This window comes from Aquarana catesbeiana, linkage group LG07 (genome assembly GCF_042186555.1).
Source record: "Aquarana catesbeiana isolate 2022-GZ linkage group LG07, ASM4218655v1, whole genome shotgun sequence".
NCBI classification, from domain to species: Eukaryota; Metazoa; Chordata; class Amphibia; order Anura; family Ranidae; genus Aquarana; species Aquarana catesbeiana.
The window spans coordinates 37,970,950-37,998,162 of NC_133330.1; the positions used below are offsets into that span (position 1 = coordinate 37,970,950).

General features: G+C 41.1%; 1 protein-coding gene across 2 annotated transcripts in view; it reads right to left on the reverse strand.

The window, feature by feature from the left end:
* Positions 1–27,213, reverse strand: part of SETD5 (SET domain containing 5) — a 63,879-nt gene that overhangs the window by 15,355 nt on the left and 21,311 nt on the right. Inside the window, exons 9-18 of one of the 2 annotated variants that reach the window (XM_073592001.1) lie at positions 26,760–26,877; positions 22,435–22,544; positions 19,081–19,330; positions 18,032–18,109; positions 15,367–15,615; positions 14,556–14,867; positions 12,049–12,291; positions 10,678–10,801; positions 8,333–8,583; positions 3,212–3,268 (exon numbers count right to left, since the gene is read on the reverse strand). In XM_073592001.1, the coding sequence (XP_073448102.1) occupies positions 3,212–3,268; positions 8,333–8,583; positions 10,678–10,801; positions 12,049–12,291; positions 14,556–14,867; positions 15,367–15,615; positions 18,032–18,109; positions 19,081–19,330; positions 22,435–22,544; positions 26,760–26,877 (1,792 nt within the window). The remainder of the gene's footprint in view (positions 1–3,211; positions 3,269–8,332; positions 8,584–10,677; positions 10,802–12,048; positions 12,292–14,555; positions 14,868–15,366; positions 15,616–18,031; positions 18,110–19,080; positions 19,331–22,434; positions 22,545–26,759; positions 26,878–27,213) is intronic. The other variant, XM_073592002.1, reaches the window with a different exon arrangement.

A 27,213-nucleotide genomic window follows, 5' to 3' on the forward strand; every position in this document is an offset into this window, starting at 1 on the left:
GATTAAAAATCCTAGGCAGCAGGTAGCCAATGTACCAAAAAAAAAAAAAAAAAAAAAAAACTTAGTTGGTGCCTCATAACTTTTGATCTTTTTCTATTAGAGAAGCACAATCAGGTGACTGTGGACTAAAAAATAGAAATGGACTTAATCATCACCGGAAGTCAACATTAATCTATCAACCACTGGATCTAAACAAGCTTGTGAGCTCACGCCTTAGAGAAGTCATTTATGACCGAATGCCTACAAGCTCAAACATTGGGGAGTGCGCAAAATCTGGTGTAGCTTTGCATAGAAACCAATCAGCTTCCAGGTTTTTTTTTTTTTATCAAAGCTTAATTGAACAAGCTGACGTAAGCAGCCAATTGGCTACCATGCAGAGCTGCACCAGATTTTGCACTCTCCAGTTTTAGTAAATCAACCCCAGTGTTTACTTGTCATTAGTGCATACATTTCAACTTGTTTGCAAACGTCAGGTGAGTGGGCACCAAAAGTTCACCAATTGGTTGCTGTGGGTTACAGCACTCCACGGCCATTGCTCCATGTTAATAAAGCACCTAAAGTAGAACTCTTGCCTGGCAAGAAGTAGTTGGTCATATTTAACTGGACTTGTTCTATAATATTGAAGATGGTTTGCTACTCATTTAAGCAGCCTATTCAGTTCTGAGTGTCAGGAACATATACAATATAAATACTGAGGTATGTTCACGACACTCATCAGAACTGAAGAATCTGCTTAGACTAGCTATTAAAACGTCTTAACCTACAACCGGCTATACCATGGATACTGGGATACATGAGGACCTTCACAGACAACTCCTGTTTTCTAAGCATTGGATATACTAGGGAAAGGATAGAATCTCCCATGTTTTGACTAATGTCCATAGACAAAAGAATAAATTTAAAAAAATAATAAAAAACAAACATGAAGGGGTCCGAACCTTCACTTTATCCAAAATAAAAAAAAAATTACTTTAAGAGTTCAGTAATAAACTTGGAGAAATAAAGCTTAAAAGAGGGGTTTCTTAGGATTCAGCAAGCTTCCATGCAGTGCAAAATAAAAACGTGCAGAGGAGAATGGCATGCATGTTGAATTACATGTTTTTTTGCAATAACAGCACCCACATTTTCTACTACATCAGCACATGCGTGTCTTCATGCAAAGCATTTCAAGGTGATAGAGGCTGATCTGATACTGCTCTCTCTTTTTTATAGTCTCTACCATTTTACAAAACTCAAACAGTGAGGAAAGCTCAATTTCATGTAGACTTTCATGATTAAAAATAAAATTAATATTTTAAAAGGGAAGGCATTCATTATCCATGGCAAGTTTTCGTTAAAGAAAATGTATATTTTCTACATTTAAATTCTTTTTTTTTTTTTTTTTACTTTTTATACTAAACATCTCTTTTTAATCAAATACGAAATGCTAAGCTTGAGGGTTTCACATTGACTACCTGCAACTCCAAGCAAAAAAAGATAGTGTATAGCAGTTAAGACCGGAAAAGTAAGGATCCGACCACAACAGACAGCGGTGGGATGTACCTTCTACTTCTTTAATGGCAGAGACAGAACTATGTGGTCAAGTTGGTTATACTGGCCCAGGAATTAATCATAAAGGCAGCAGTGGTGTTTTTTTTTTGTTTGTTTTTTTTTTTAGTTAAGTCCAGCATGGTCTGCTAGCTGTGTTTCACACTCTGCACTATTCACATCAAAGGAATATTTACCTTAAAGATAACTCCAGCTAAATCTTGTGGCATCACAGTAGTGAGTTCATCTGCCTTCCAGCACTGGGTACCAACCAAGACACTATGGGGTTGACTGGAGCATTTAAAATAGTTTTGCAGCTCTGGGGAGAAACCAATCAGCTTCCAGTTTTTTTTTTTCTTTTTGTCAAAGCTTAAGCTGAAGTTAGAAGCCGATTGGCTACAATGCACAGCTGCACCAGATTTTGCACTCTCCAGTTTTAGTACATCAACCCCCTATGTTCTCCCTTTGTGTGGGTTTCCTCTGGGTACATATGCATGTGAGATAGGGGACTTAAATTGTAAGCTCCTCGAGGGCAGGGACCGACGTGTTGATGAATAGTAAACCAAACGGTGCCAACACCTGTAATAAATGTATTTCTGTCCAGGTATTCCACCGGATTTTCTTTTCCTGTTCTGCACTCAGACTAAAACCCAGAGGCCCCAAGGGCCCTGTCTCACTTTTTTTCAAAAATGCATATCACATTTTTAATACACTTTTGATGCTTTTTTGATTTCCTTACTCCCAGTACGCACTTGTGAAACATGGATGTGACTAAAAATAAAAATGCACCAAAAACGCAGATGCAGTGCCCATTTGATGCATTTCCATTGACTATCGAAGGTGCCTTTTTCTGGTGCGGTTTTGAAAAATTGCACCAAAGATGCAGCATGCAGGACTTTTTAAAACAGCACAGCGATATTAACAGTTAGACAGGATTTAGGGCTCCATTCACACTTGAATGACTCCAAAGTTGCCGCAACTTTGGAGTGCAATCTTGGCGCCCCAGTGGTAATGGACTGTTGCATTGTATAACATTCAGATATGACTTTCTTGCAACTTTTGAGGATTAACATTGAAGTATATGGTCCTCAAGCTGCAAGAAAGTTGGACCAAAGTAGTGCATGAACTCCTTTGAAGTTGCTGCAACTTTAAGTTGCACATATAAGAATGGTCATTATTGGAAAACATGGGGAATGTCTTGTCATACGACTTTTGATGCTCAAAGAGGGACACAAGGCATGACAATGGACAAAGGTCATTACCTTTCCTGGCTCTGCCCAGAATTGAAAAACATTTTGGCTGCAGTTAGGCTTTACGGCTCAAAAAGTGAGAGACCCATTTAGCACAAAACAAACATTAAAAATAAAATCAACTAGACTGCCATCTACATAATGTGCCCTAGGACTGGATTCCTCTAGCACTCCCATGCTTTCTCTGTCCCTCCATTAAACAGCTGAGCAGACCATGGTAGACATGCATAGGACATTTCTAGGCCTCACCAAAAAACATGAAACTGATCAAATTAGGTATACTTTTAGTTTGTTTTCAATTTTTTTTTCTCCTAAAGTAAATGTTTTCATCGTCTAGATATTGTTATCCCATGAGAATACACAAGTGGGAGAGTTGCACTTCTGCTGCCCACACACTGAACACCTAAAGCAACAGACATATTGGCGATAACTACCTCTGGTGAAAGGGACTCAGGCCTATGCGCTGGGGAGCTCTCGGGGGAGGATATGTTCTAGAGGAGGGAAAAGCAACTTGTTATTCAGCTATTCAAACACGCACAACAGCAAAATAATAAAAAAAAAAATCCATCATGTAGCCACAGCTATTACTTACTACAAAACACATTCAGTGTGAACTGTTATTTGTGACAATACCTGCAAGAGGAATAAATTACAGGAGTAAAAAATTAAAGGCGTTGTAATTTGTAAATGTTCGTGTTTTTTCACCTTAATGCATCCTATGCATTAAGGTGAAAAAACACCTGGCATTCACTGCCCCTCCGTTTTACTTACCTGAACCCCTTCATTCAGTTGGCGGGGAAGCGCTGTCTCTCTCTCCACGGGCTCCCGGCTCTTGATTGGATAGATTGATAGCAGTGCAGCCACTGGCTCCCACTGGTGTCAATCAAATCCAATGACGCGGGCGCCAAGTCCTGCATAGGCCTCTATGGACGCCGAATGCTGGACTCGGGAGCGCGCCCGCAAGGTAATCCCTCGGGAGAGTGCTTCTCCTAGGGGGTTATCTGATGCAGGGAGGAGCCGCCGAGGGACCCCAGAAGACGAGGTTTGGGGCCACTCTGTGCAAAACGAGCTGCACAGTGGAGGCAAGTATGATAGGTTTGTTATTTTTTATTTTTTTTAATTACCCTTACAATCACTTGGTTCTTTATGGGCAATTCAATAAATCGCTGCTTTTTTACTTTATGCACAAAATAACCACTGCAAATAGTGATAATAATTGATATAAACTAAATCTCAATAAAATATATGAAAAAATTATAACATGAAAAATAAATGTGTATCAAAACGTATAAGGAAAAAGTCCATATAATATGTGAAAAATAAATAAACCAAAGTCCTAAAATGAATCTCCAAAATTAGAAAAACCGCCTGTGTGGATATCACTCTCCTAGGTTTTTTCACAACCAAACACGTCCAAAAGATTGAACTCAGATGAAACCTAGGAGAGCGATATCCACACAGGCGGTCATATTCCACAGCGAGTCTGATCTCTGTAATAGGGATCCACCATATCTGCCCTCTTCTGTTTTTCCTTACATGAGAATCTCCAGATCATTGCTTCCATAAGAGTGTCCCGGGAGTGAAGATTGACTTTGCTGGTTCCTTGAAAACCGGTGGATATTTCCCGGCTTTTTAACCACAGCAAGTTCACCTGCCGGCAGGCTAATGCACAGGCGCTTTTCATCTCTATCATCCGAGATCCAACTTATCTGGTAAGCAGTTTGTATTTGCACATCGTGCACCGCATCTCAGATGGTTGAAGTGAGGAATATGTGTCCTGCTTTCTGGAGATTTATTGAAGGACTTTTCTTATTCTAATTTTGGAGATTCATTTTAGGACTAAATTTATTTATTTATTTTTCACATATTATATGGACTTTTTCTTTATATGTTTTGATACACATTTATTTTTCATATGTTATAATTTTTTTATATATTTTATTGAGATTTAGTTTATATCAATATTTATCACTATTTGCAGTGGTTATTTTGCGCATTTTTTCCTTTATTTGTTTTAGGTTTCAGTATTTAACTTATAGAGGTGCAGCATTTAATCACGTTATCTGTATACACAGTCATGCACTCATATATATTTTTTTCACTTTGGATAATATTTTGGTGGTTAGCGCAAATATCCCCCCTTTTGTCTTTTTTACTTTATACCTTCAGTGATTTTTTTTTTCTCTTTAATATTTGGTCAGGCAGGAAATTATTCCACTTGAGCTCATATACACTATATTGTCAAAAGTATAGTGACGCCTGCCTTTACATGCACATGAACTTTAATGGCATCCCAGTCTTATACCGTGCAGGCCAGTCACGTTCCTACACCTTAAACTCGCTCATCCATGTCTTTATGGACCTTGCTTTGTGCACTGGTCCAATGAGTTAAGGTTGTTATAGCTGCAAAGAGTGGGCCAACTCAATACTGAACCCTATGGACTAAGACTGGGATGCCATTAAAGTTCATGTGCGTGTAAAGGCAGGCGTCCCAATATAGTGACAATATAGTGTATGTCGAAAATCAAACAGGTGACAATTAAAGTATATGCATGGACAAAATATATATTAAAAAAGTTTGTGCCATGGCGAGTACCTGGCACTGGATCCAGTGACCAAATTAAAAGTTACAGGCCGGCCACAGGCAGTGGGGATACAGTGCCCAAGATAACAGTTACCAATCTGAAAACTGTTGGATAGCCCAGGGCAACATACAGTCAGTCCTTGACAGAAGAAAAAAAAAAAATTTCAAAAGTCGTCCATAACCCTCAAGGACATTAGCAAAAAATTGGATCTCACAAAATAGGTGGGGTTATAAAAGTGTACACAAAGGGGCATCCATAGCAAGGTTTTGTGGCCAGTGTCCAATCAAGTGAAGGTAGCTTGCATATAAATCCTTGGTCTATGAATACAAGTCTTGCACAGTATGATTAAGATAAACATATTGAGCACAGCTCTTCAATGCATTACACATTGCCCTACGTTTAAAAACGCCCAAGGTACAGAAAAATAGATGCTCTGCCGAAAATCCAATGAGCTAACTTCCTGTAGTGGGTTGACAACACCGTGCCACCACTGCACTTAAATAGTAAGGAAGCTTGTATAAGAGAGGAGGGAACGGATGAGATTAAAGTGCAACTTCAGCCAAAAGAGTTTTTTTCCACGTTTCTGCCCCCCACCGCTATCACTTTTGACTACATTAATTTTTTTAGGGGGATTTTGACAGGTACTCACTACCACTTCTGCTCAGATTACCTAGGCGGCGGTAACCCAGCAAATAAGAACAGCTTGGGGCTGACAAGGCAGCTTGGCATTTCAGTGGCATGGAGAAAGTGTTGTTAGATCACTAAAAAAAGGTAAGGAGATATCTACATTTCTGGCATTTTCTGCTCATTAGGTATTTTTCAGCATTTGCATTGTTTTTTAGAGAGACAGAACATGGGAAATGTGAAAGTATTGAAGATCTGTGCTGTAAAAATGTTGTATTAGAATGAAAAAAAAAAAAAAAATATTATAATATATATATATATATTTTTTTTTTTTGAGAGAGATATAGATATATATAATCTATACACACACACCATAATATGCTAGTATGCACAGCAAATTAGTACATTATGGCAGACTTACCTGTCAAATGGTGCCCTCCAGCGCTGCGATCAATCAGGCGAGCCCCCGTTGCCTTGAGCCATTTGATAGGCTGGGCTGCGATGATGTCACTGCCACACACGAGCACGGTAGTCACATCGTCCCGCCACAAATTGGAGCTGTAAATGTTCGCTGAGCTGTGCATGTGTAGCTCAGTGTACATGACGGTGACAGGCAGGAGGATGCATTTATGGCAGAAGAGACCGATAGGGTCTTCTGTCATAAAGACCCTCTGCCTGTCAGCATATTTAAAAAAAAAAAAATTTTATTCCACTTTAAGGTTGTCCAAACATACACTTTAAGTCAAAGCCAATCTGCATTCCTGTTCCAGATCAGTGACTCATAAGTATTGAAACCACTGGATCAGAAAAACCAGTATCTGTTTTTCTAATTTTAGATTTTGTAGGGACTTGCAAGTCACGAGAAATTAGCTAACATAATAGCTGTGGTTATCATTCAGCTCAAAATAACTAAAAAACACAGTGCTCTCTTTCCATAACATTTCTGTACTAACAGCCATGGTTACAATCAACATAAAGAAACGTTAAAACTGAATTTGCATTATATTCCATCCCATTATGCTAGTGTCCTAAACTGGTATGAAGAGAAAGCACTGTACATATAAAATACATAAAGATTTAGCAATAACATTGATACATAGCAAAGGAAATGCTCCAAGGCAGCAGTGACAGAGGGTGCAAACTATGACAACACTTCATAAGAAATTAGACCTGCCAGAGCATCATCTGATAGAATCAATTTGCAGACTGACTTTCTTTTTTTAGGTAAAAATGACTATGCATATAGGCGAATTGTGATTTTTAATGAAAACCTGAACTTCATCTGATTTATTTACAGTCCTGGAAATCAGGAAATTTAACTTGCGCAAAACCAGAAATTCAACTAAATCAGGATACCAATTCTGTAGTGTGGTGCTGGAGTTGCATGATCTGATGTAATCTTCCTAATTCTCACAGGAAGACCACAATTATAGGAGTGTAACCTATTGAAAGAATATTTTCCTTACACTTTATAGGAAAATGGACTCTATGCTAGTTGTTACCATGTACCGTAAAACCTGTGATGCAGGAGCTTCCAGCAGCCTCTCAGCCAATTTACTGTACTGTGCAGAACAATCTCTGCATTCTACAATTGTTTTAAGCCAAGGGCCTCATTCATTTTATTATTTATAATGAACTTACATTTACACTCTTTCCCAAACACCCTCCTGAGGGATGCATTAATACTTTTGTGAGACTCGTATTTGCTTGTCACCACATTTGGATTTGTCCTATGTGCTGAAAAGGGTTGGAGCATCGATCCTGTCAAGTCAAACGCAGCAGATTTTGAACCTGTGTTGTCGCACTTTTGCATTCCCATACAGGTCTTTGAAAATGCAAAATCTGCTTGAAGCAGGTCAACTGCGGGTCTATGGCAGTTGTCAATGAATACTGGCATTTCAAATCAATGCTGTCGACAGACCCTAAAGCGGTTGAAGTAATATTTTACACAGCTAACCTGCAGATTCTGAAATATAAAACTAATATGATAGCCAATCAAAATCAATGCCAGAGGGGCTATGGACCTTCTGCATAAAACCACAAGAAAGCAAGCGTTCTGCAGCTGGTATTTACTTAAAGTGGTAGTAAAGTCCAATTTTTGATTTATACCCGGCAGGCAAGCCTATAATAAGGTTTACCTCTAGGTATAGTAAATATCTCTTAAATTTGCAGTTTAGGACATTTTTACTTTAGTAGCAGCTGGTGACATCACTGGCACATGCCCATTGCGCTCTGAATGGGTGGCTCTGTCCACTCAGAGCTCTGTGCTGTGGCCATGACTTCCGTGTGCAAATTTTCAGATATTGAACAAAGTAGCAAGAACGGCAAAAGTCTGCTATCCTTTACCTCAAACTGTAGTGGAGTATTGCAGCGACTAGCAGTGAGGGATGGGATGGGAGAGAACAAGAGTCCATATGCATATCGGGATTCCTCTTCACCGGGAAGGGAAGAGCTGGGTGTGGTCTGCAGGGGACTGAGGGAATCTGTGTTGGTGGAATTGGGGAGAGCATGGGGAAATGGTGATGGGCTTGACACAATGGCGGAATTTTCTTCCAGGATGTATTTCGTCTTCCACTTTTTTAAAGGGGCCGTAACTTCTGTGGGGTAAAAGCAATACAAAGATTAGTAAGAGGAGAAAACTTTTTTTTCAGTTGTGCAGTCTGATAAAATGGCAATGTATCAATAACCTGCAGCACACTATTAAATGATCACATATACACAGCACACTAATTCGTTCACTTCAACACAGTGATAAGCAAAATTTAAAAAGTAGATCCGAAACGTTCTCATTTTAGATAAAGCGTGAAAAAGTTAGAACCCCTGACAGGTTTTAACTGCTGTTTCTGATCCCAAGAGGAGGGCTGCTTGGGAAGCAACGCTGTCAGCCCAATACAGGATGTCTGTTAGGATCTACAGATATTTCATAGGGAAATTGCTTGTATTGCAGAGATGTACTGAATATTTAAAGCGGTAATAAACCCAAAATTGTAATAGATTTCAGCTTACTAATCCTTCATCCAAACCCCACACTGTGGATGAAGGAGCAACCTTTAGACACTTAGACAGCAGCATTGTTAATCTGGGGGGAATGTTAGAGGTACTACTAGATTTAAAAAAAAAGACTAAAAAATGTAAGCAAAGGATAGATCCCATGAAGTCGCACATCAATGCAGACCCGTAGGTATTGGAATGAATGGCAGTTTCAGCCTAGGCGGGGGGGCTTAATCATTTCCCCATGATTAAGCTCTGAGGGGCGAAGTAAAAAATGTTGGGGGGGGCCTGGCAGGAGCCCAGCCTGAGACTGCTATTCATTCCAATACCAGTGGGTCTGCATTGATGTGCGGCTTCGTGGGATCCACCCTTTGCTCAACAGTTGTTTGGAGTCGAGACAAGCTCCTTCCCTGGCCTGCAGTCACAGTGGTAGACACAGGATTGCTTTCCCTTGTAGCTTGAGCGGCACACATTTTCCATTACCGGTTCACACTAAAAAAAGATTTAAACTGAACTCCACCCAGCAATTTATATGCAATTAGAGCAAGTTTTTTTTTCCCCTTTTGGGATAAAGGTTTTACATGAATGAAACTGGCCATTGTAAGCGCCCCTGTCATTGGTAAATTGTTTATCTCAATCTGCAGGACAGCTTTTCCTGTTGCACAGTAGTGTAGTGGGTAGCACTCTTGCCTTGCAGTAAAAAGGGTCGCTGGTTCGAATCCCGACCACGACACTACCTGCCTGGAGTTTGCATGTTCTCCCTGTGCCTACGTGGGTTACCTCCGGGTGCTCCGGTTTCCTCCCACAACCCAAAGACATGCTGGTAGATTAATTGGCTTCTGTCTAAATTAGCCCTAGTATATGAATGTGAGTTAGGGACCTTAGATTGTAAGCTCCTAGGGACTGATGTGAATGTACAATGTATATGTAAAACGCTGCGTAAATTGACGGCGCTATACAAGTACCTTACACAAATAAATAATAACAGACTCACTGGCCAGGTCACCAGGTGAAAATAAAGCCTAAAGGAAAACTATTGCAGCTACCACATCTAAGAATGGGTAAGATGTAGTATAATTGCTTTGGGTTTGTTCACACTTGACTAAATTTCTAAAGCTTAAAAAACGCTCCTATAGCGTTAGTATAGGCATTAGACTCGCTTTAGTATGGGCATTAGACAGGTGTTTTACAAGCATTAATGAGTTCAAAATGCTCCCCAAACACCCTATGGGCAGTTTTGAAGCGATTAACGAGCGTTAAGGCACATTAAAACTGCTCCAAATGCCTAATCCATTACAGTAAATGAACTAATTTTAATGCCCCACAACCGCACCTGCCTGAGTGTTTGCGAGGAGTTACCATAGACTTGAATGGGAGGCATTGAAAGGCTTCAAACGCCTCATGATTCTACATGAAATTTTGAAAATGACGTGACGCTAAAGCATGAACAGTCTATTGTATCTTGTGCATAGGCGTTTGAAGGGCATTTTTAAACGCCAGCACGAACTTAGCCTAAGGCTTTTATACTGCTGTAATAAATATTTATAAGAAAACATAGCATCGAAATGTAAAGTGTCAATATTTCTACATGTTTTTTTATGATCATCACAGCCCATCTTTAAAAAAAAAAAAAAAAGAAAAGAGTGTTCATGTGAAAAGATGCAACAATCACACAATGGTTATAGGGGGAAGCAGCATACCTGTATTGGTTCCATTGTTGGTTGAGCTGTTGCTCTCATTACTTTGGTATAAAGGTTGTGATGTTTTCTGTTCAGTACTGGCTGGCTGTGCCACAGCCTCTTCCAAGGCTTGTTTCATCCAGCGCTAGCAGTGGGAAGAATGAAATTTGTTAGAGGCAGAATAAATCAGTGAACACTTTAAAGCGTGCTAGCACAATGTACTCCAACACAATTTGTTCACACTGCACAGCCATACCATTGATTAAAACGTTGATTATATAGAGACTATGCAAACATTAACAAATTAACTTCTTTTATTTGTTCCATTTGAGTCTGTTTAAAGGATAAAGTTCACCTTCAGAAACAGATTACATGTTCCACCTGTTTTTAGGGTGGAATATGCAGCATGTTCCCACTGCTGCAGCTCTCCCCGATCAGCCCCCCACCCCTTCACAGCAGGTCAGGGATCTTCTCCCCGCTCCCACAGTTTGAAAAGAGCACCCAACACAGTCATTCATTCACAGAGTTCTGTGATCGAATAGATTACAAGTAACGACGAGGGTGCTGGTGAGCATCCTTGTATTTCACTGAATCTTCCTGGATGCACTCCACAGGCCTCCAGGAGCCTCTGTGTGAATTGACTGCCTGTATCGGATGGATGTACTGACAGTCTGCAGCAGGTTGACACTGTACCCAGCATCTGCTGATCACAGGTGCAATGGTTAGCAGGTTCCCCAAGGTAAAAAAAAAAAAAAAAAATAGTACACCTTTTTACTGAAAAAAAATGTGCACATGGTGAACTTATCTGTTATTCTACCACTGGAAGCATTTAAATCTCTTTATTGGCCTTCATGCAGAAGAAAATTGAGTGTGGAAGTGGTCGTGTAGTTTTGCAAAAGTTTTTGCAACAGGGCTTAAGAGCGGCAGATCAACAGGTATTTTTTGTACTTGTAGGGTCTTTAAAAGGGATAAAACATGGAGAAATCTCTTGTATTGCAGAGGTGTGCTGCATGTGTTTTTTTTTTTTTGCTGTGACATATGCTTTAAGTGAATAATGTGTCATTTTTGCAACCAGAGGTCCATGCTCTCTTTGCCAGGGGCTGGCTTTCAAGTAATTAAAGGCAAAACTATTTTTTTTGCCTAATTTTGAGGAGCGTACAGGAGGGTTGTAACCCCGGTCAGGTTTCTCTCTTTTGCCATCTGTGTCTCATAGGGGAGACTTCCTTTCCCGTAGCCAAAACAAAATGTGAAAGGAAAACCTTGAGGGAACCTTTAGGATGCATTAAGGTGAAAAAACACAAGGCTTTGCAACCCCTTTAATAGACACTCTGACTGGCCGTGACGTTCAAACTCATTTTAACCCCCACGTCCAAGAACATGCTACACACTCACCTTTTTACATGATCCATAAGTGCCATCCACCTTTGGGGGTCTCCTTCGCCTCTCAGGCATATACGGAGATACAAAGCGTATGTAGTGTTTGGGAAGTGTGTTAATGGAAGGGGAATTAGACAGTCCAGGGAGCATGTTAAGGGTGGTTGCCAACACTGTGGGATCTGTGGTAATTCGCAACGGCTGATCCATGGGACAGTCCTGCTTCTCCACCTTGTCATTTAACCATTCTGTTACCAGGTACTGCAAAGGAACACAGGCTTATTAGAGAGGAAAATTCTGCTAGCCAAACATTTTTAAGGCAGCCACATCACAAATTAATATTACAAAACCTATTTTGACCTGCAGCCTCTACAACTGCCTCCAAAAAAATCCCATGTTCCTGCAATGCAGGGGAATTGTGGGTGTAAAAAAAAAAAAAAAAAAAAAAAAAAACTCCCCCAGAAACCTAATTTCCTGCTATAAATGACTTGCTGCTTTTTCCAGAAGTTTGAATAAAACTAGAATTGAGCTTCGAGGGTTGCCTTACAAGTGTTTTATTTCTACTGATAACTTCAAATATGCTGCTCAGCTAACAGGATGCAACGGATGCTCACATGGTGATAATGAAAGATCTTTCTACCTAGCGGTCAGTTTGAGATGATAGAGATGATAGAGATCTACAAGACTCTGGTCCGGCCGCATCTGGAGTATGCGGTCCAGTTCTGGGCACCAGTCCTCAGGAAGGATGTACTGGAAATGGAGCGAGTACAAAGAAGGGCAACAAAGCTAATAAAGGGTCTGGAGGATCTTGGTTATGAGGAAAGGTTGCAAGCACTGAACTTATTCTCTCTGGAGAAGAGACGCTTGAGAGGGGATATGATTTCAATTTACAAATACCGGACTGGTGACCCCACAATAGGGTTAAAACTTTTTCGCAGAAGAGAGTTTAACAAGACTCGTGGCCACTCATTAAAATTAGAAGAAAAGAGGTTTAACCTTAAACTACGTAGAGGGTTCTTTACTGTAAGAGCGGCAAGGATGTGGAATTCCCTTCCACAGGCGGTGGTCTCAGCGGGGAGCATTGATAGCTTCAAGAAACTATTAGATAAGCACCTGAATGACCGCAACATACAGGGATATACAATGTAATACTGACATATAATCACACACATAGGTTGGACTTGATGGACTTGTGTCTTTTTTCAACCTCACCTACTATGTAACTGATGATAGAGATCAAGAGAATATATATATATATATATATATATATATCTCATCTATCTATACGACACACACCTTTATCTCTCGCTCTAATGCCTCGTATCCACTGAGCGGAACAGTTTGGGTCAGTACAGTTTGGAAGGGTTAGAATGGTCCGGCCTAGTCAGGTGAGCGTTTCCACTGCAAGTCGGAACACCAGGGGCCATACGGGGTTTCAGATGTGCCTTTGACGTGAACATTGATGTTTTTTCTGTCCGCCAATCAGTGAAATGTATCGTGTGATGTCAGTAGCTCCACCCTAACACTACAATTTTCTATGGCCACACATCTGAAACAGGACCATGAATGGTGCGGTATGGTTTGGTTGTATGGGCCGCTTTCATAATGGAAACACCCAAAATAGCGAACCGAACAGTGGAAACGAGAGATCTCTCTCTCTCCACACACACTGTGTATATATATATATATATATATATATATATATATATATATATATATATATATATATATATATATATATATATATATATATATATATATATACACACACACACACACACACACACACACCCCTTTATTAATTTTTCATGCTAATCTAAAAGTAGTTGGCAGGCTCTCAGAAAAAGTAACTGATAATGCTGCATGCTGGCTTAAACCCTTACCCAGTGTCACTCATAATAAACTGAAAGCTGTAGTAAACACCGCATGGTATCTTGCACAAGGAGTATCCCCTAAATGTGGACTCTTTAGGAGATTATCTCTATTTCTGCAGCCAGTGACGTCCCCGTCGCACTGCACTCTGAAGGGAGGGCATACTGAGTATGTGCTTCAAAAGTGCTGTGCCACGGCCATGACTCCCGTGTACATGCGCAACCCACGAAGACAGGGTGACGATAAAAGCCCTGTAAGTGGTGACAGCGTGCTGCTTGAGGACTTCCTTTTAAAGACATAACGTGCTAGTATGAGATGCATACTAGCACATTATGACATTACCTCGCAGAGGACCTTTTTTTTTTTTTTACAAACTATTTTTTACTACTGCTTTAAGTTAATTGACATAGACAAGCAGTAAAAGTATTCAGGTAGACACTGCTGTGCTATCAGAAAAGTATAGTATATGCCTGCACAAATAAACATTATAGGGTAACCCAGTAGGAAATAGTTTTAGGTTTTCACTTTTACACAAATTTTCATCCAATTAAAAACTCCTGAATAGGCCAAGCATTTCAAAGACCTCATCACCAAAAAGGATAACACAAATACTAGTTTTACACATTTCCTCTGTATAGGAGAATCATACCAACCTTTTTAGTCTTGTGGTATTTATGGCTAGCACGGGTTGGCTGGGCCACTGCCTGGGTAACCGCAGGAGATTCTGACCCTTGTGGGGCTTCGCCCGTTCCTAAAGCTTCTAAAGCACCAGTGTCTGTGGTTCCTGAACTTGCAGTTCCTTCCTCAACCACTGGGGGTGCCAGTTCCACCTGCTGTGCCACAGATTGCCTTCTCCTTAGCCTTTGAGCGGAAGCGCTTCGATAACGCGACATGCGGCTTTTTGGACGCGGCCTTGTTGATTTTGGTGCAACCGATTTAGGAGTAGGTTTTTCTGCAGTTGTTTCCTGTGAAAAAATGTTTTCAAAGTGTAATTAGCAAAAAAACAAACAAAAAAAAAAAAACAAAAACAACTTGTATACTTTTTTTCTTATGCTGACTTTGATGTAAATTGCACAATGTACTCCAGAAAGGACTGCATCATTTTAACAAATCTGCTGCATCATATACAAATAAGTTGTTAGATTTGAGTTGCTTAACATTCACAATGCTTGAATATCTGCAAAATGGTAAAGGCTTCCTATTAGCCAATACAGTCACAGAGTTTTTGCAGTGACGTGTAAATCGAAGGACACAATGGATAAAATTGCAAATCCTTAAGCAGGTAAACACCTACCATATATTTTAAAAGTGTATTTAGCCATTTGCCCTGGCATTCAGCTTGAAATCTCAGAGAAAGTAAATTAAAGTAAGCTGGACTGTACACCATCCTATAAAAAGGAATGCATAGAACTGATGAATTATTATGCGCATAAATTGTTGACGGGTGGCAGATGGCCTCCTTACCAGGGCTTGTGATGATCTCCTGGTGTTTACTCCCAGAGTGGGAGTGGCTACAGGCTCCGGTATCAATGGACTCTCAGGTTCTGGCTCTGGTTCTTCAGCCTTAATTGCAGGATCAGATGCTGCCTGATCGGCAGAAGGTGCTTCGGGCTCGGCAGCAACTGGTTCAGATGGCTGTTCTCTGCGCCGCCTTCGCTTATCCGAGGTGTCCACCACATGTGGGGCAGGTTCAGTTTTCTTCTCCTCTTTGGACTATATTTAAAAATATCAGCTTCTTTATCATATCCTCAACTGCAAGTTTCTAATTTATTACAGTAAGTCATGGCTCTTTACTATTTGATCAGCTGTGTCCAATCACAGATGATCACAGTGTAAATAGGAAGTGCCGGTGTTCTGTCAAAATAGCCAATTCATCGAGATCTCCAATCATGTCACTTCCGGTTACTGTAAAGCATTAGTAATTGGAGATTTAGATGAATTACTGTTTAGACACAACACCGACAAACGTGTACACTCCGGTACACGAAGAGTTTGCTGTTTTGACAGAACAGCAGCTAAGGAGGAAAAAGTTGTTGCCACCTCGGAGGCGGTCATTTTTTTGGTTAGCATCAGGTGGACTAACAATGTCCGCTCATAATATCGTGTACCGGAGTGTACACAGTTGCCAGTGTTGTGTCAAAACAGCAATTCGTCTAAATCGCCAATTACTAATAACTGAAAGTGACACAATTCGAGATCTCGAATAATTGCCTATTTTAGCAGAAAACCGGTTATCGATCCCCGTCCGAACTGATGGAGCTTGAGAGGTGCTGCCAAGAAGAATTAGAAAAGTGCCCAAAAATAGGTGTGCCAAGCTTGTCGCATCATACTCAAAAAGACTTGAGGCTGTAATTGGTGCCAAAGGTTGTGAATACTTATGTACGTGTGACTTTTTTAGTTTTTTTTATTTTTTAATAAATTTGCAAAGATTTCAAAACAAAATTCTTTTACTTAGGGCCCTTTCACACTGGGGCGGGGGTAAAGCGCCGCCATTGTAAGCGGCGCTTTACCGTCGGTATTCGGCCAATAGCGGGGCAGGTTTTACCCCCCGCTAGCGGCCGAGAAATGGTTAAAAACCACCGCAAAGCACCTCTGCAGAGGCGCTTTGCCGGCGGTATAGCCGCGCTGTCCCATTGATTTCAATGGGCAGGAGCGGTATACACTCCGCTCCTTTACCGCTCCGAAGATGCTGCTGGCATGACTTTTTTTTACCGCTCCCGTGTGAAAGCCCTCGGGGCTTTCACACTGGAGACAAAGCAGCGGCACTTGCGGGTCGGTTTGCAGGCGCTATTAATAGCGCAATAGCGCCTGCAAACTGCCCCAGTGTGAAAGGCCCCTAATCATTATGGGGTATTGTTACAGTTGTGGTATTTTGCAAAAAAATTAAAAACCCAGCAGTGATTAAATACCAAAAAAGATTTAAGTGAATAATAATAAAAATTTCATATGGGTGCAGTGTTGACAGCGCAATTGTCATTCAAAGTGCGACAGCGATGAAAGCTGAAAAATTGGCCTGGCAGGAAGAGGGTGAAAGTGCCCGGTATTGATGTGGTTAAAAACACAAAGCTCAGGAATCTGCCTCTGACAGAATACCGTATATACTTGAGTATAAGCCGAGTTTTTCAGCACATTTTTTGTGCTGAAAGTGCCCCCCCTCGACTTATACTCGAGTCAAGCACTTTTCTGGTGCAAAAAATTACATTTTCTGAACTGATTTTGGGGCCCCGTATCTTGGGGCCACTTAATCCTAGGAACCCCATATTTGGTGTGCAAACCCAGTAGATCTAGCACTACAACATATCCAAAGAAGGGGGGTTCCTAGCACAAAGTGACCCAGAGATACGGGGCCCCAATGTCGGTTCGGAAAATGTCATTCTCTGCTGCAGAAAAGTGCTTGACATTTGGGGCCCCGTATCTCAGGGCCACTTGGTTTTAGGAACCCCAGCTTTGGAAAGGTTGTAGTGCTAGTTCCACTGGGTTTGCACACCAAATTTGGGGTTCCTAGATACAGGGCCCCAAAATCGGTCAACTGTGTCCATCTGCAGCAATGTCATTTCGGGACCCTTTGGGTCCAGAGACCCCAAATTTTGGCTGCAGCTAGGGGGCATCTAGGAAGCCTTAACTACCGAGTTTGAAGTTCAGGGGACCTATGGCTGCAAATGGGCACAGTGAGGCATGCAAATGGGCACAGTAAGGCTGCAAATGGGCATTGTTGACCCTCTTTTCCACTTACAGTAGATGCGCATTTCTCACCCTAGGCTTATACTCAAGTCAATACGTTTTCCCAGTTTTTTGTGGTAAAATTAGGTGCCTCAGCTTATATTCGGGTCGACTTATAGGCGAGTATATACGGTAAGACATTCAATGACTTATAGGCCGAATATCATTTTTAGGGCAGCATCACCTGTAGTCAGTCTTCACAGGATCAGATGCACAAACCTATGTGTGGCCTGTGTGTAACAGAATAGCTACTTCCATCAAAGGCTTCTGAGACTGGTGTTTGGCAACAAAGCGAAAGGGAATATGTCAGGAGGCTAAAGATAACTTTTGTTATGCGCTTTGCATGCTACAAGTGGTTTCATGCTCACTTTACTACGTGCCAACTGTGTACAATAAAGGAAGAACTCACCCTTCTAGTTCGAAAAGTGGGTCCCGACTCCTCTTCCTCCTTAGTATCTTCCTCTTTAACTGCAACCTCCCCTTCAGCCTTTTAAATGACAAGACATGGCAGAGTCAGCAAAAATATTATCCAAACACTTCAGAGAAAAGACAGGATTCCGGCGATACAACATACATTTAAAGTGAACCTGTCATTAAGTTAAATAGAGTACAAAGAGTGGGTTTTGGGGGATTTGGCATTACCAGTATCCCTCCCTGTTATAAATCCCTAAGCAAGTTGAGTTTTAGCTGTAAACTAGGCAGACATTCCTGTGACTAAAGGGTCTCTTTACACATTTCTGTGCACACAATGTGGCAGTGTATGTGCATTCAGGGTCCTATGAAAATAAATGGACATGCATAACAACGTTTAAAGAGGCCCTACAGACAGACATTAATAAAGCACTGAAAACAAAAGGAGGATGTCATTACTGAGCTCTCCTGAGGAATGCTAGTTTGTTTTTTGTTTTTCTTACTCACCTTTGTCTAATGTCTTGTGGCTGCTCACGTGATGGGCTGGGTCCTTTGCTGCTTGGACTTTTCTTTCTGGTTGGTCCTGGACGATCCAGCGAGCAGTGCTGACGTGACAACATAAGTGGTACTCTTTGCATTAATACAGGGCGCTGTGCACAATGGGCAGGACCATGACATTATGTACTCTCAGTATATCCCAAGTCCTCCGGGTTAAGCGACAATAGAGCATCATGTAGTGAAGTGGTACTGTTGGGGGCAGCTTAGGATTTAAGGAGAGTATCGCAGCCAAAGCTGCAATACTGTTTGCAAGCCAGGCTGGGGGGGGGGGTTTAAACTGGTTTGGAGTTGGCCTTTAATATGCAAATATATTATAAAGCATTTTAGTGATTGTTTTTTCCAATTCGTTTAATCTGGTAAGACCTGTACAGATTTTTACTATGAATTGTGGCTACAGAAAAATGGAAATGTTAACGCGTTTCCATGGAGCAGAGTAGTAGTTTCAGTTGTCCCTTGTCCACCAAATTTAAAACAAAAAACTGTCTTTACCTCATTGTCTCCAACAGCTGAATCTGCAGCAGGGGCTTCCGCCAGACCATCATTTTGGTGATGGGTGCTATCATCCAGCACATAACCTTGCAGTTCCAACTCTCTTCTTCGCGCCTTACGGTGCCTTGTCTCTGCTCCTATGGTTAGCGCTGGAGGGATAGGGGGTGCCAAGTCTGAGGCTATAGGATTCCGCTTCTGTACCGGGCAATTCCGATTCCCTTTGTGGCACGCGCAATCGACCTTATAATTACTGCAAAGCAAGATGGACGAGTCATCAACTGCTGCGTCAAATCAAGGTGCAAAGGTTTGTTACTTATTCTGCTACAAGATCGTTCGAAAGTAATTTCTTACAAATGATGATCTGACGACTGAAAACACTGCTCTCACACATGCACACTTCTTAAAATGCTGGAGAAAACACATTCACAATTCAGACTGATATGTGGAAAGCCATACGGACACACGATGGCCTTGTATAAATTGGTTGCTAAGTGTCCGTATATCTTCAACTGTAAAACCTTACAGAATCAATTACCTTAGTAAACGAGTCTCCAAGTCCGTTGGTAGATCTACAACTCCAGGATTTTAGTGCAGGGTTCGGAGCCCAGGGCCGTTCCCAGTTAAAGGTTCCGACTTAATTGGGTATTTTTTAAAATAATCAAAATGCCTGCTTGGTTTTGCTTAAAGCAGCATATTCCAGAAGTGAAAACTACTAGTTTGCATCTCTAGTTTGTGTTACATGCAGATTTAAATTAAGGATGAACAAAATCATTCTGCTGTGACCTAAAGGGAGGGGGTACTTACCCCATTTTCCTCCATTACCCCCTATTTGCTTATGAGGAAATGTCCTGTTTTATCTGTTACTGTAGCTTATCTGCATGCATTAAAGCGGACCTTCAGTCATTTTTTTCATCTATCCATCTAGTAAATTCTTCTGCTCTTGTTTTAACCCTGGGAAGTAAAACATTTTTTTTCTGCCAGTAAATACCTTATACAGCCCACTTCCTGTTTCTTGTCTGGTCATTAACCTAGGCTTATGTCATCATGTGGCTTGGAAGGGAGGGGGGATGAGTCATAAGATGGCCAATGAGAGCTGCAGGTGTGCCTCTGTGTCTGTGTAAATCCAGGAAGTGAACAGGCAGCAGCTTCAGCTGCCCACAGTTAGAATGGATGCAGCCAGACTCAGTGGAGGGAGATTTCTGCAGCATATTTGGCAAGTACAGAACTACAGTATATATATATATATATAAAATAATATGCAAAGTGGTTGGAGGGAAGCTTCAGAGTGGCAAAGATGTTTTTATTACAAATTATGTGAGCAGACTGCAGTTCCTCTTTAAGTAGTGTTTTAGCATAAAAGCTGCCCAGAACTGATCTTCAGCCAAATGCCTGAACACTGGCAAAGACAAGACTTCTTTGCACGCATGCAGACATTGCCTGATTATTATGCCAGCAGAACAGCAGGAGATCCAGTGTGATGCCAGCCAGGCTGGCAGTAGGCATCCTAGCTTTGACTTGTAATGTTAGCTTTTGTCAGTGGCGTTAGTGCTATTCTACAGCATTTTTATTCATCGAAAATTCTTCGCATTTAAAAAGGCAATGGACATGTTAAAAGGCATAGACTTGAGATTAAACGCTAACAATTTTTTGCACCACGTCGCACCTATTTTGCACCTGTGGCAGAAGGACTTGTAGTTCCGAATGGAACACGATTGCGGTATTCACCGCACTGGTAGTCTAACACTTTTTCTAACTCTGCTACTGAAAGCTCGTACCCCGTAGGGCTGGAGGAAGGGTCTGCAGGAGCATGGCATTGCACCTGCGATCCACTGATTGTGGGAGCAATTTTTTGCAGGCTCCTGTGGGGAAAAAAAAAATACACATTTTTTGCCTGCAAACATATGCACATTTATTTTTTTTAAAGTGAATTTAACCTTTAACACTTGTATCTAAGAATAACATTTTTAAATAAAGTGTATCTAAATAAAGAAAAAAAAAAACGTTTATTTCAGATAACCAGCTCATAGATTTAGAGGCTCTCTTTTTTTTCAGGCATTTCTAATATATTTTTACCTGCTGATTCTGTCAGCAACACTTCCTGTCGTAACATGACAAAGCTCAATCATTGCACTGTATCTATAGAGTAGCAGCATGGCCAACCTTTGCCGTTTTCCAGAATTATATATACACACCTCCTCTCTTATTTCAACTTAGGAGAAGGTGTTGTGTAGTTTACAGTACAGAACTGGGAATGCGTATACTGAGATTTCAGTTCGGTGCACAAAAAGTTACAAGGACTCAAGATTTCTGGCAGGATCAACAGGTATTTTCTGTACTTAAACTGTCTGAAAGAAAAAAATGAAAGCAGCCACATCTAAGCCTGCACTCACACGTGTAGCATGTGCATTCACAAAACATGCAAAAAACATGTGTCATGCGTGCCATTCATATATTATATCCCAAAAGGGGCCAGCAAGACGTGCATATCTGCTCGCAAAAAAAAAAAACCCCAAAAAAACAGCAAAATGCACAGGTACCGAACGCACCAAGCCCAAAAATTTACTTTGGATTCTTTTCTGTGCTGCTTGTATGGCAGCTCGATCAAATGAATGGGCTTGCCCTAAAAGTGAAGTATAACACACAAACAAAAGCACATATGCACGACATGCTACAGTAGTGTGAATGGGGACTGGTAAGCTAAAAAAAAAAAAAAAAAAAAAAAAGATTGCATTATTCTTGGGTTTGGATATATCTCTAGACATGTTAGCCAATTTGCCCAAGTTACAAAACAATTAGAAGATAAGCAGTGACACTGTTCGAATCTCAGTCAGTTCAGTAGGAACCGGCCAAGATTCAAACTGTATGGGCAGGCTGAATATACCAAGTTGATCAATCAACTTGGGTAAAACCAGTATGTCGGGTATTACCTGCGATCACCGCTAGCGACTGCTTTAGCCGCTAGCAATAATCACGGTCTTCTCCTGGCGGGGATGGTTTCCCCCGCCCTCCTGCCTGGAGAAGACAACAGCCCAGCAGGAGGTATTCCGGCATCACTGTCTGTGTTGATGGGGGTATTGAGCAAATTTATTTCCTTCAACCTGTGAAGTTTTTTTTTTCAATGAAGTCTGTATCAAATGCAACCTAAAATCTGACTTGCAGAGTAGGGAAAATATTGTCAGTGTTTAGTAATGACACATTACGTCCACGACACCTGTGGTAGCCAAAGATATCTTTTAAAAAGCAGAGCTCAATCTGCTCTAATCAGTCTGAATTTTCTACCTGAGCCTCTGTCCATGGTTACTGGAATGTCAGATTTAGAAAAAGAAAACATAAAAAATGTAAGTGGACACTCACCAGTTACTGTAATCGTAGTCAAAAGCAATGGTGACCTCCGTGTCTTTTGCAATAGCAGCAATAGAATAAATGCACAGATGAATCATCCCATCTGCGATCATGTGACGGACCTAAATAAAGCAGTCATAGGTTAGATGTTGTACCCTACTACCAGGTTCTAAAGCTAAAACTACCATATCTGATAAAAAAAAGCTAGATAAAATTAAAATAAATTGCATCTTCAGGAAAAGAATACATCAAAATGAAAAATGATTGCATCTAAAGACAGCTAGGATTCTTGGAGAATTTCATCCTCTTGATGCTTATGCCTGCTGTTGAAAAAAATAAAAATAAAATCTAAAGGCCTGCAATTGAGAATGTCCATCTCATGCTTTTTAACGCCTGTTTTTTGGAGGCTTTGGTACTTTTAGTGACTATGAAAAGACATGCAATGAAGTCAGATCTCCCGGTCTGCACGCTTTGTCCTGGACAGGGATTCAGGTTACTGAAGCCAACGGATCAGCTCAATGATGACATTTAGCATTTTCAATGGCAGTCAGCCCCTTTCTTTCCCACCAGGTTTTGTCTAAGGCCACTTGCACATGCTTCTCCTGTTTAAGCATCTTTTTCAGACATCATTTCAGGTGGCTTTTTTGTAAGTATTTGCACGTATACGCGTTCACGCTTTTTCATGTAAATTTATTTTCGTGTTCTCATTCTGTACAATATGCAAATGGACATTTGCTTGCATTTGTGTGCAGATTTTTCAATTTTTTTTTTTACTGAACAATGTATGGCGCTTGTGTACACGCCTGTGTGCATAGGCACATTACAATTAATGGGGTTTATTTTTGTTTAGAAAATGTTTTTTTTAAAAATTACAAGCTGTACTGATCTTTTTCAAGAGGCCTGAAGCTGTGAAATTTTGATCAGTAAAAACAGTTAGTCATTCTCATCCAGGGTTCTATGGAACCGCAGGGTTCCTCAAAACGCTGCAAGGGGTTCCTTGAGCTGTGGCTGACTGACCTTCAGTTTGATGGTACCTGCTTAATTCCAGGACCGATGCAAAGCCTTCAGCTAGACACCAGCTGTCTTTTTAGCGATCTGTAAAGGTAGTATTCTGACCAACACTGTAAGAGCCTGGTATACATGAAACGTTTTTTAAAAAGTGACAGCTCCAGTTGGAGCCACTGTACCAACGATCCGACGTTAGTACCGTGATCTCCGCTGCTGAGCTGTTGTGTTCTGACGGGGGATGCTTGGTGAGAGGGTGACAACAGTTGGTGCGATTATTAGGAAGAAGCACAAAATAACTGTCAATCTCCCTTGGTCTGGGGCTCCTTGCAAGATCTCACCTCATGGAGTTTCAACGACCTTGAGAACGGTGAGGAATCAGCCCAGAACTACATGGGACAATCTTGTCAATGATCTCAAGGCAGCTGGGACCATAGTCACCAAGAAAACAATTGGCAACACTACACCGTGAAGGACTGAAATCCTGCAGCTCCTGCAAGGTCCCCCCACTCAAGAAAGCACATGTACAGGCTTCATCTGAAGTTTGCTAATGAACATCTGAATGATTCAGAGAAGAACTGGGTGAAAGTGTTGTGGTCAGATGAGACCAAAATCGATCTCTTTGGCATAAACTCAATTCACCATATTTGGAGGAAGAGGAATGCTGCCTATGACTCCAAGAACACCATCCCCATCGTCAAACATGAAGGTGGAAACATTATGCTTCGGGGGGGTGTTTTTCTCCTAAGGGGACAGGACAACCACTGCATCAAATGGATGATGGATGGGGCCATGTACTGTCAAAATCTTGGGTGAGAACCGCCTTCCCTCAGCCAGGGCATTGAAAATGGATCGTGGATGGGTATTCCAGCATGACAATGACCAAAAACACACGGCCAAGGCAACAAAGGAGTGGCTCAAGCACATTAAGGTTCTGGAGTGGCCTAGCCAATCTCCAGACCTTAAACTCATAGAAAACATGTGGAGGGAGTTGACGGTTCGAGTTACCAAACGTCAGCCTCGAAACCTTAATGACTTGGAGAGGATCTTCAAAGCGTAGTGGGAAAAAAATCCCTCCGGAGATGTGTGCAAACCTGGTGGCCAACTACAAGAAACGTCTGACCTCCGATTGCCAACAAGGGTTTTGCCACCAAGTCATGTTTTGCGAAGGGGTCAAATACTTTTTCCAAATGCAAATCAATTTACTTAACTTTTTTTTAAATGCCTTTTTATGGATTTTTGGGTTGTTATTCTCGCTCACTATTAAATAGACCTACCATTAAATTATAGACTGATCATTTCCTTATCGGTGGGCAAGCGTACAAAATCAGCAGAGGATCAAATACATTTTTCCCCTCACTGTATGCGTCAAAGTAACTGCCCCACTGCTGAGATTACAGCATAAAGTTGGTCAAACACTGAGCAAAATTTCTCCAGTTCCTGATGGCACCCGACATCCTTTGATTGAAAAATTTAAGGCGCTTGGTGAAAAAATGTCAGCCAAACAGTGGCTGGCTGCCTTTAAGCAGATGCAGCCACTGTTCAAGTATTCTGACAGCTGTCAGAATACAACAGCCAGGACTGTAGATTCATCCATCTGTGCTGGATGGGTGGATGGAGGAACATGTTCATTTTTTTAATTTTTTTTTTTTCCCAGCAGGTTGAACAAAATAAATCTCAAGTGTACAGACAGCATGAAACAGTGTATACATTTTATCAACATGTACCAAGAATGAGATAATCAGTAAAGATAGGCCACCGTCTATGACCCTGATCAGAACCTGCAAATGTAATGAATTAAATAAGCTGACCCATATATCTATAAACATTCAGGCCTCATGCACACGGGTTTATTGTAAAACACTTTCTCCAAACAGGTGAAAATCAGCATTTAAAAACTCACCTAAGCTGCATTTTTTTTCAAAGCAGTTTGGCAGAGTTTAGTGCTTGGGCATTTATTTCATTAGCCAGAATTTTCATTTATTCTGGCTATTGAAATTAATAAATGCTGAAGTGCTAAACGCACCTAGCATTTAGACGAGTTTAGCAGCGTCAAGTGTTTTTTCTGTCAAAACTCTGCTGCTCCTGGACGAACTGGCTGTGGGGTTTTTTTCTGCCTCTAAACTCCCTTGCCACTAATGTGTGCATGGACACATAAGATAACATTGAGAGGAGTTGAGGCAAGAAAAAAAAAAAAAAAAAAAAAGAAACTACCAGACGCCCCTAGAAGCAGCTGTTAAAACATCCAGTGTACATGAGGCCTTTGAAATTATACAAAACAAAAAAAATTACAAAATATAACATTAAAGTATAACTAAAGGCAAAACTTTTTTTTTTAGTTTTAGAGTGGAGAGGGATTAGACCCCCTGTCAGTGCCCCGTTAAAGTGGTTGTAAACATTTAATTTAAAGAAAAAAACACAACACACAACAAACATGCCTATACTTACCTGCTCTGTGCATTGGTTCTTACACAGAGCAGCCCTGATCCTTTTCTTCTGGGGTCCCCTGCCGGCGCTCCAGGCCCCTCTTCGTCAGGTTCCACCCCCCCCTACGGAAAGCCACTTTCCATGGGGGCACTCGTGCGGGCTTGCTCCCAAGTCCCGCTGCTGCATCCACTGACAGATAGCAGGACTAAGCCCCGCCCCCCACATCACAGCTTTTGACAGAGGAAGCCAATGGCTCCTGCTGCTATCAATCTGTCCAATGAAGAGAGCGACAACGGCTGGAGCCGCTGTGCTCATGCAGATTGCTGGATTGGATCAGGCTAAAGGAAGAAAAAGGGGCACCTGGGGGGGGGGGGGGGGGGAGCTGCAGCACAGAAGGTTTTTCACCTTAATGCATTAAGGGGAAAAAAACCTTAAGGCTTTACAACCACCTTAAGGGCGAGTCGCCCTCTTTACCATTAGCACTGAAAGTAAAAGAAAATGCCAAATTTTGGGTTGTCCCCAGAAAAGCATTTGAGGGAAAAATCTAACAATGGGGACACTAGTTCTGGTGACTTGGGGGTCCCCAAGGAATTTTCAGGGATTTTCTCACTTCCTGTTTGGCTATGGGGCAGGAACTGAATGGAAAATCTCTGAAATTGGACACAGATGGTAAAAATAAAAATTTGACGGGTTATAATCCTCCCTTTACTTCATCCAAAATGGGAAGAAAAAAAAAAAAAAAAGAGTTTTGCCTATAGTTCCTACTTTAATAAAGTACATCTGATCACATCTGTACTTAAAATTAAAAAAAATAAAATAAAAATAGATTGTCTTGGAATTTACCACGCTGGTTGCAAAGCCTACACTGCTCACAGAAGACTTACAAGCAATTTGATCCTGCCTACCTCAGCATTGGGTGTACAGGACCGTCTGATAAACCTGGCATCATTCCCAAACGTACGAGCATCCACGCACATTTCCAAGCCATTGATTTTGGAGTAGAACAGAACAAAGGGGTATGGTCTAGAGAAACACAAATTTACACCTTGACATTATAGGGAGCATGTGCTGAGAAAAATAGAGAGCCTGCAATTGCTCATCTCCTGCAACTTTTTCAGAAAGACGTCAGCAATGGCAGTCAACATTTCTGTCAGTACAGTTTTGCGTAAAAAAAAATAAAATATATATATATATAAAATAAAAAAACTGTTAGAGAGTCTAAATCACTGTTTTTATCTGAACCACTGCACTAAATTTTTGTCTATGTGTGTTCTGGTACAATACTGAATATTTCACCCAAGGACAATACAAGATATCATTAAAAGCCACTAATTGCTAACAAAACATTTACACACAAAG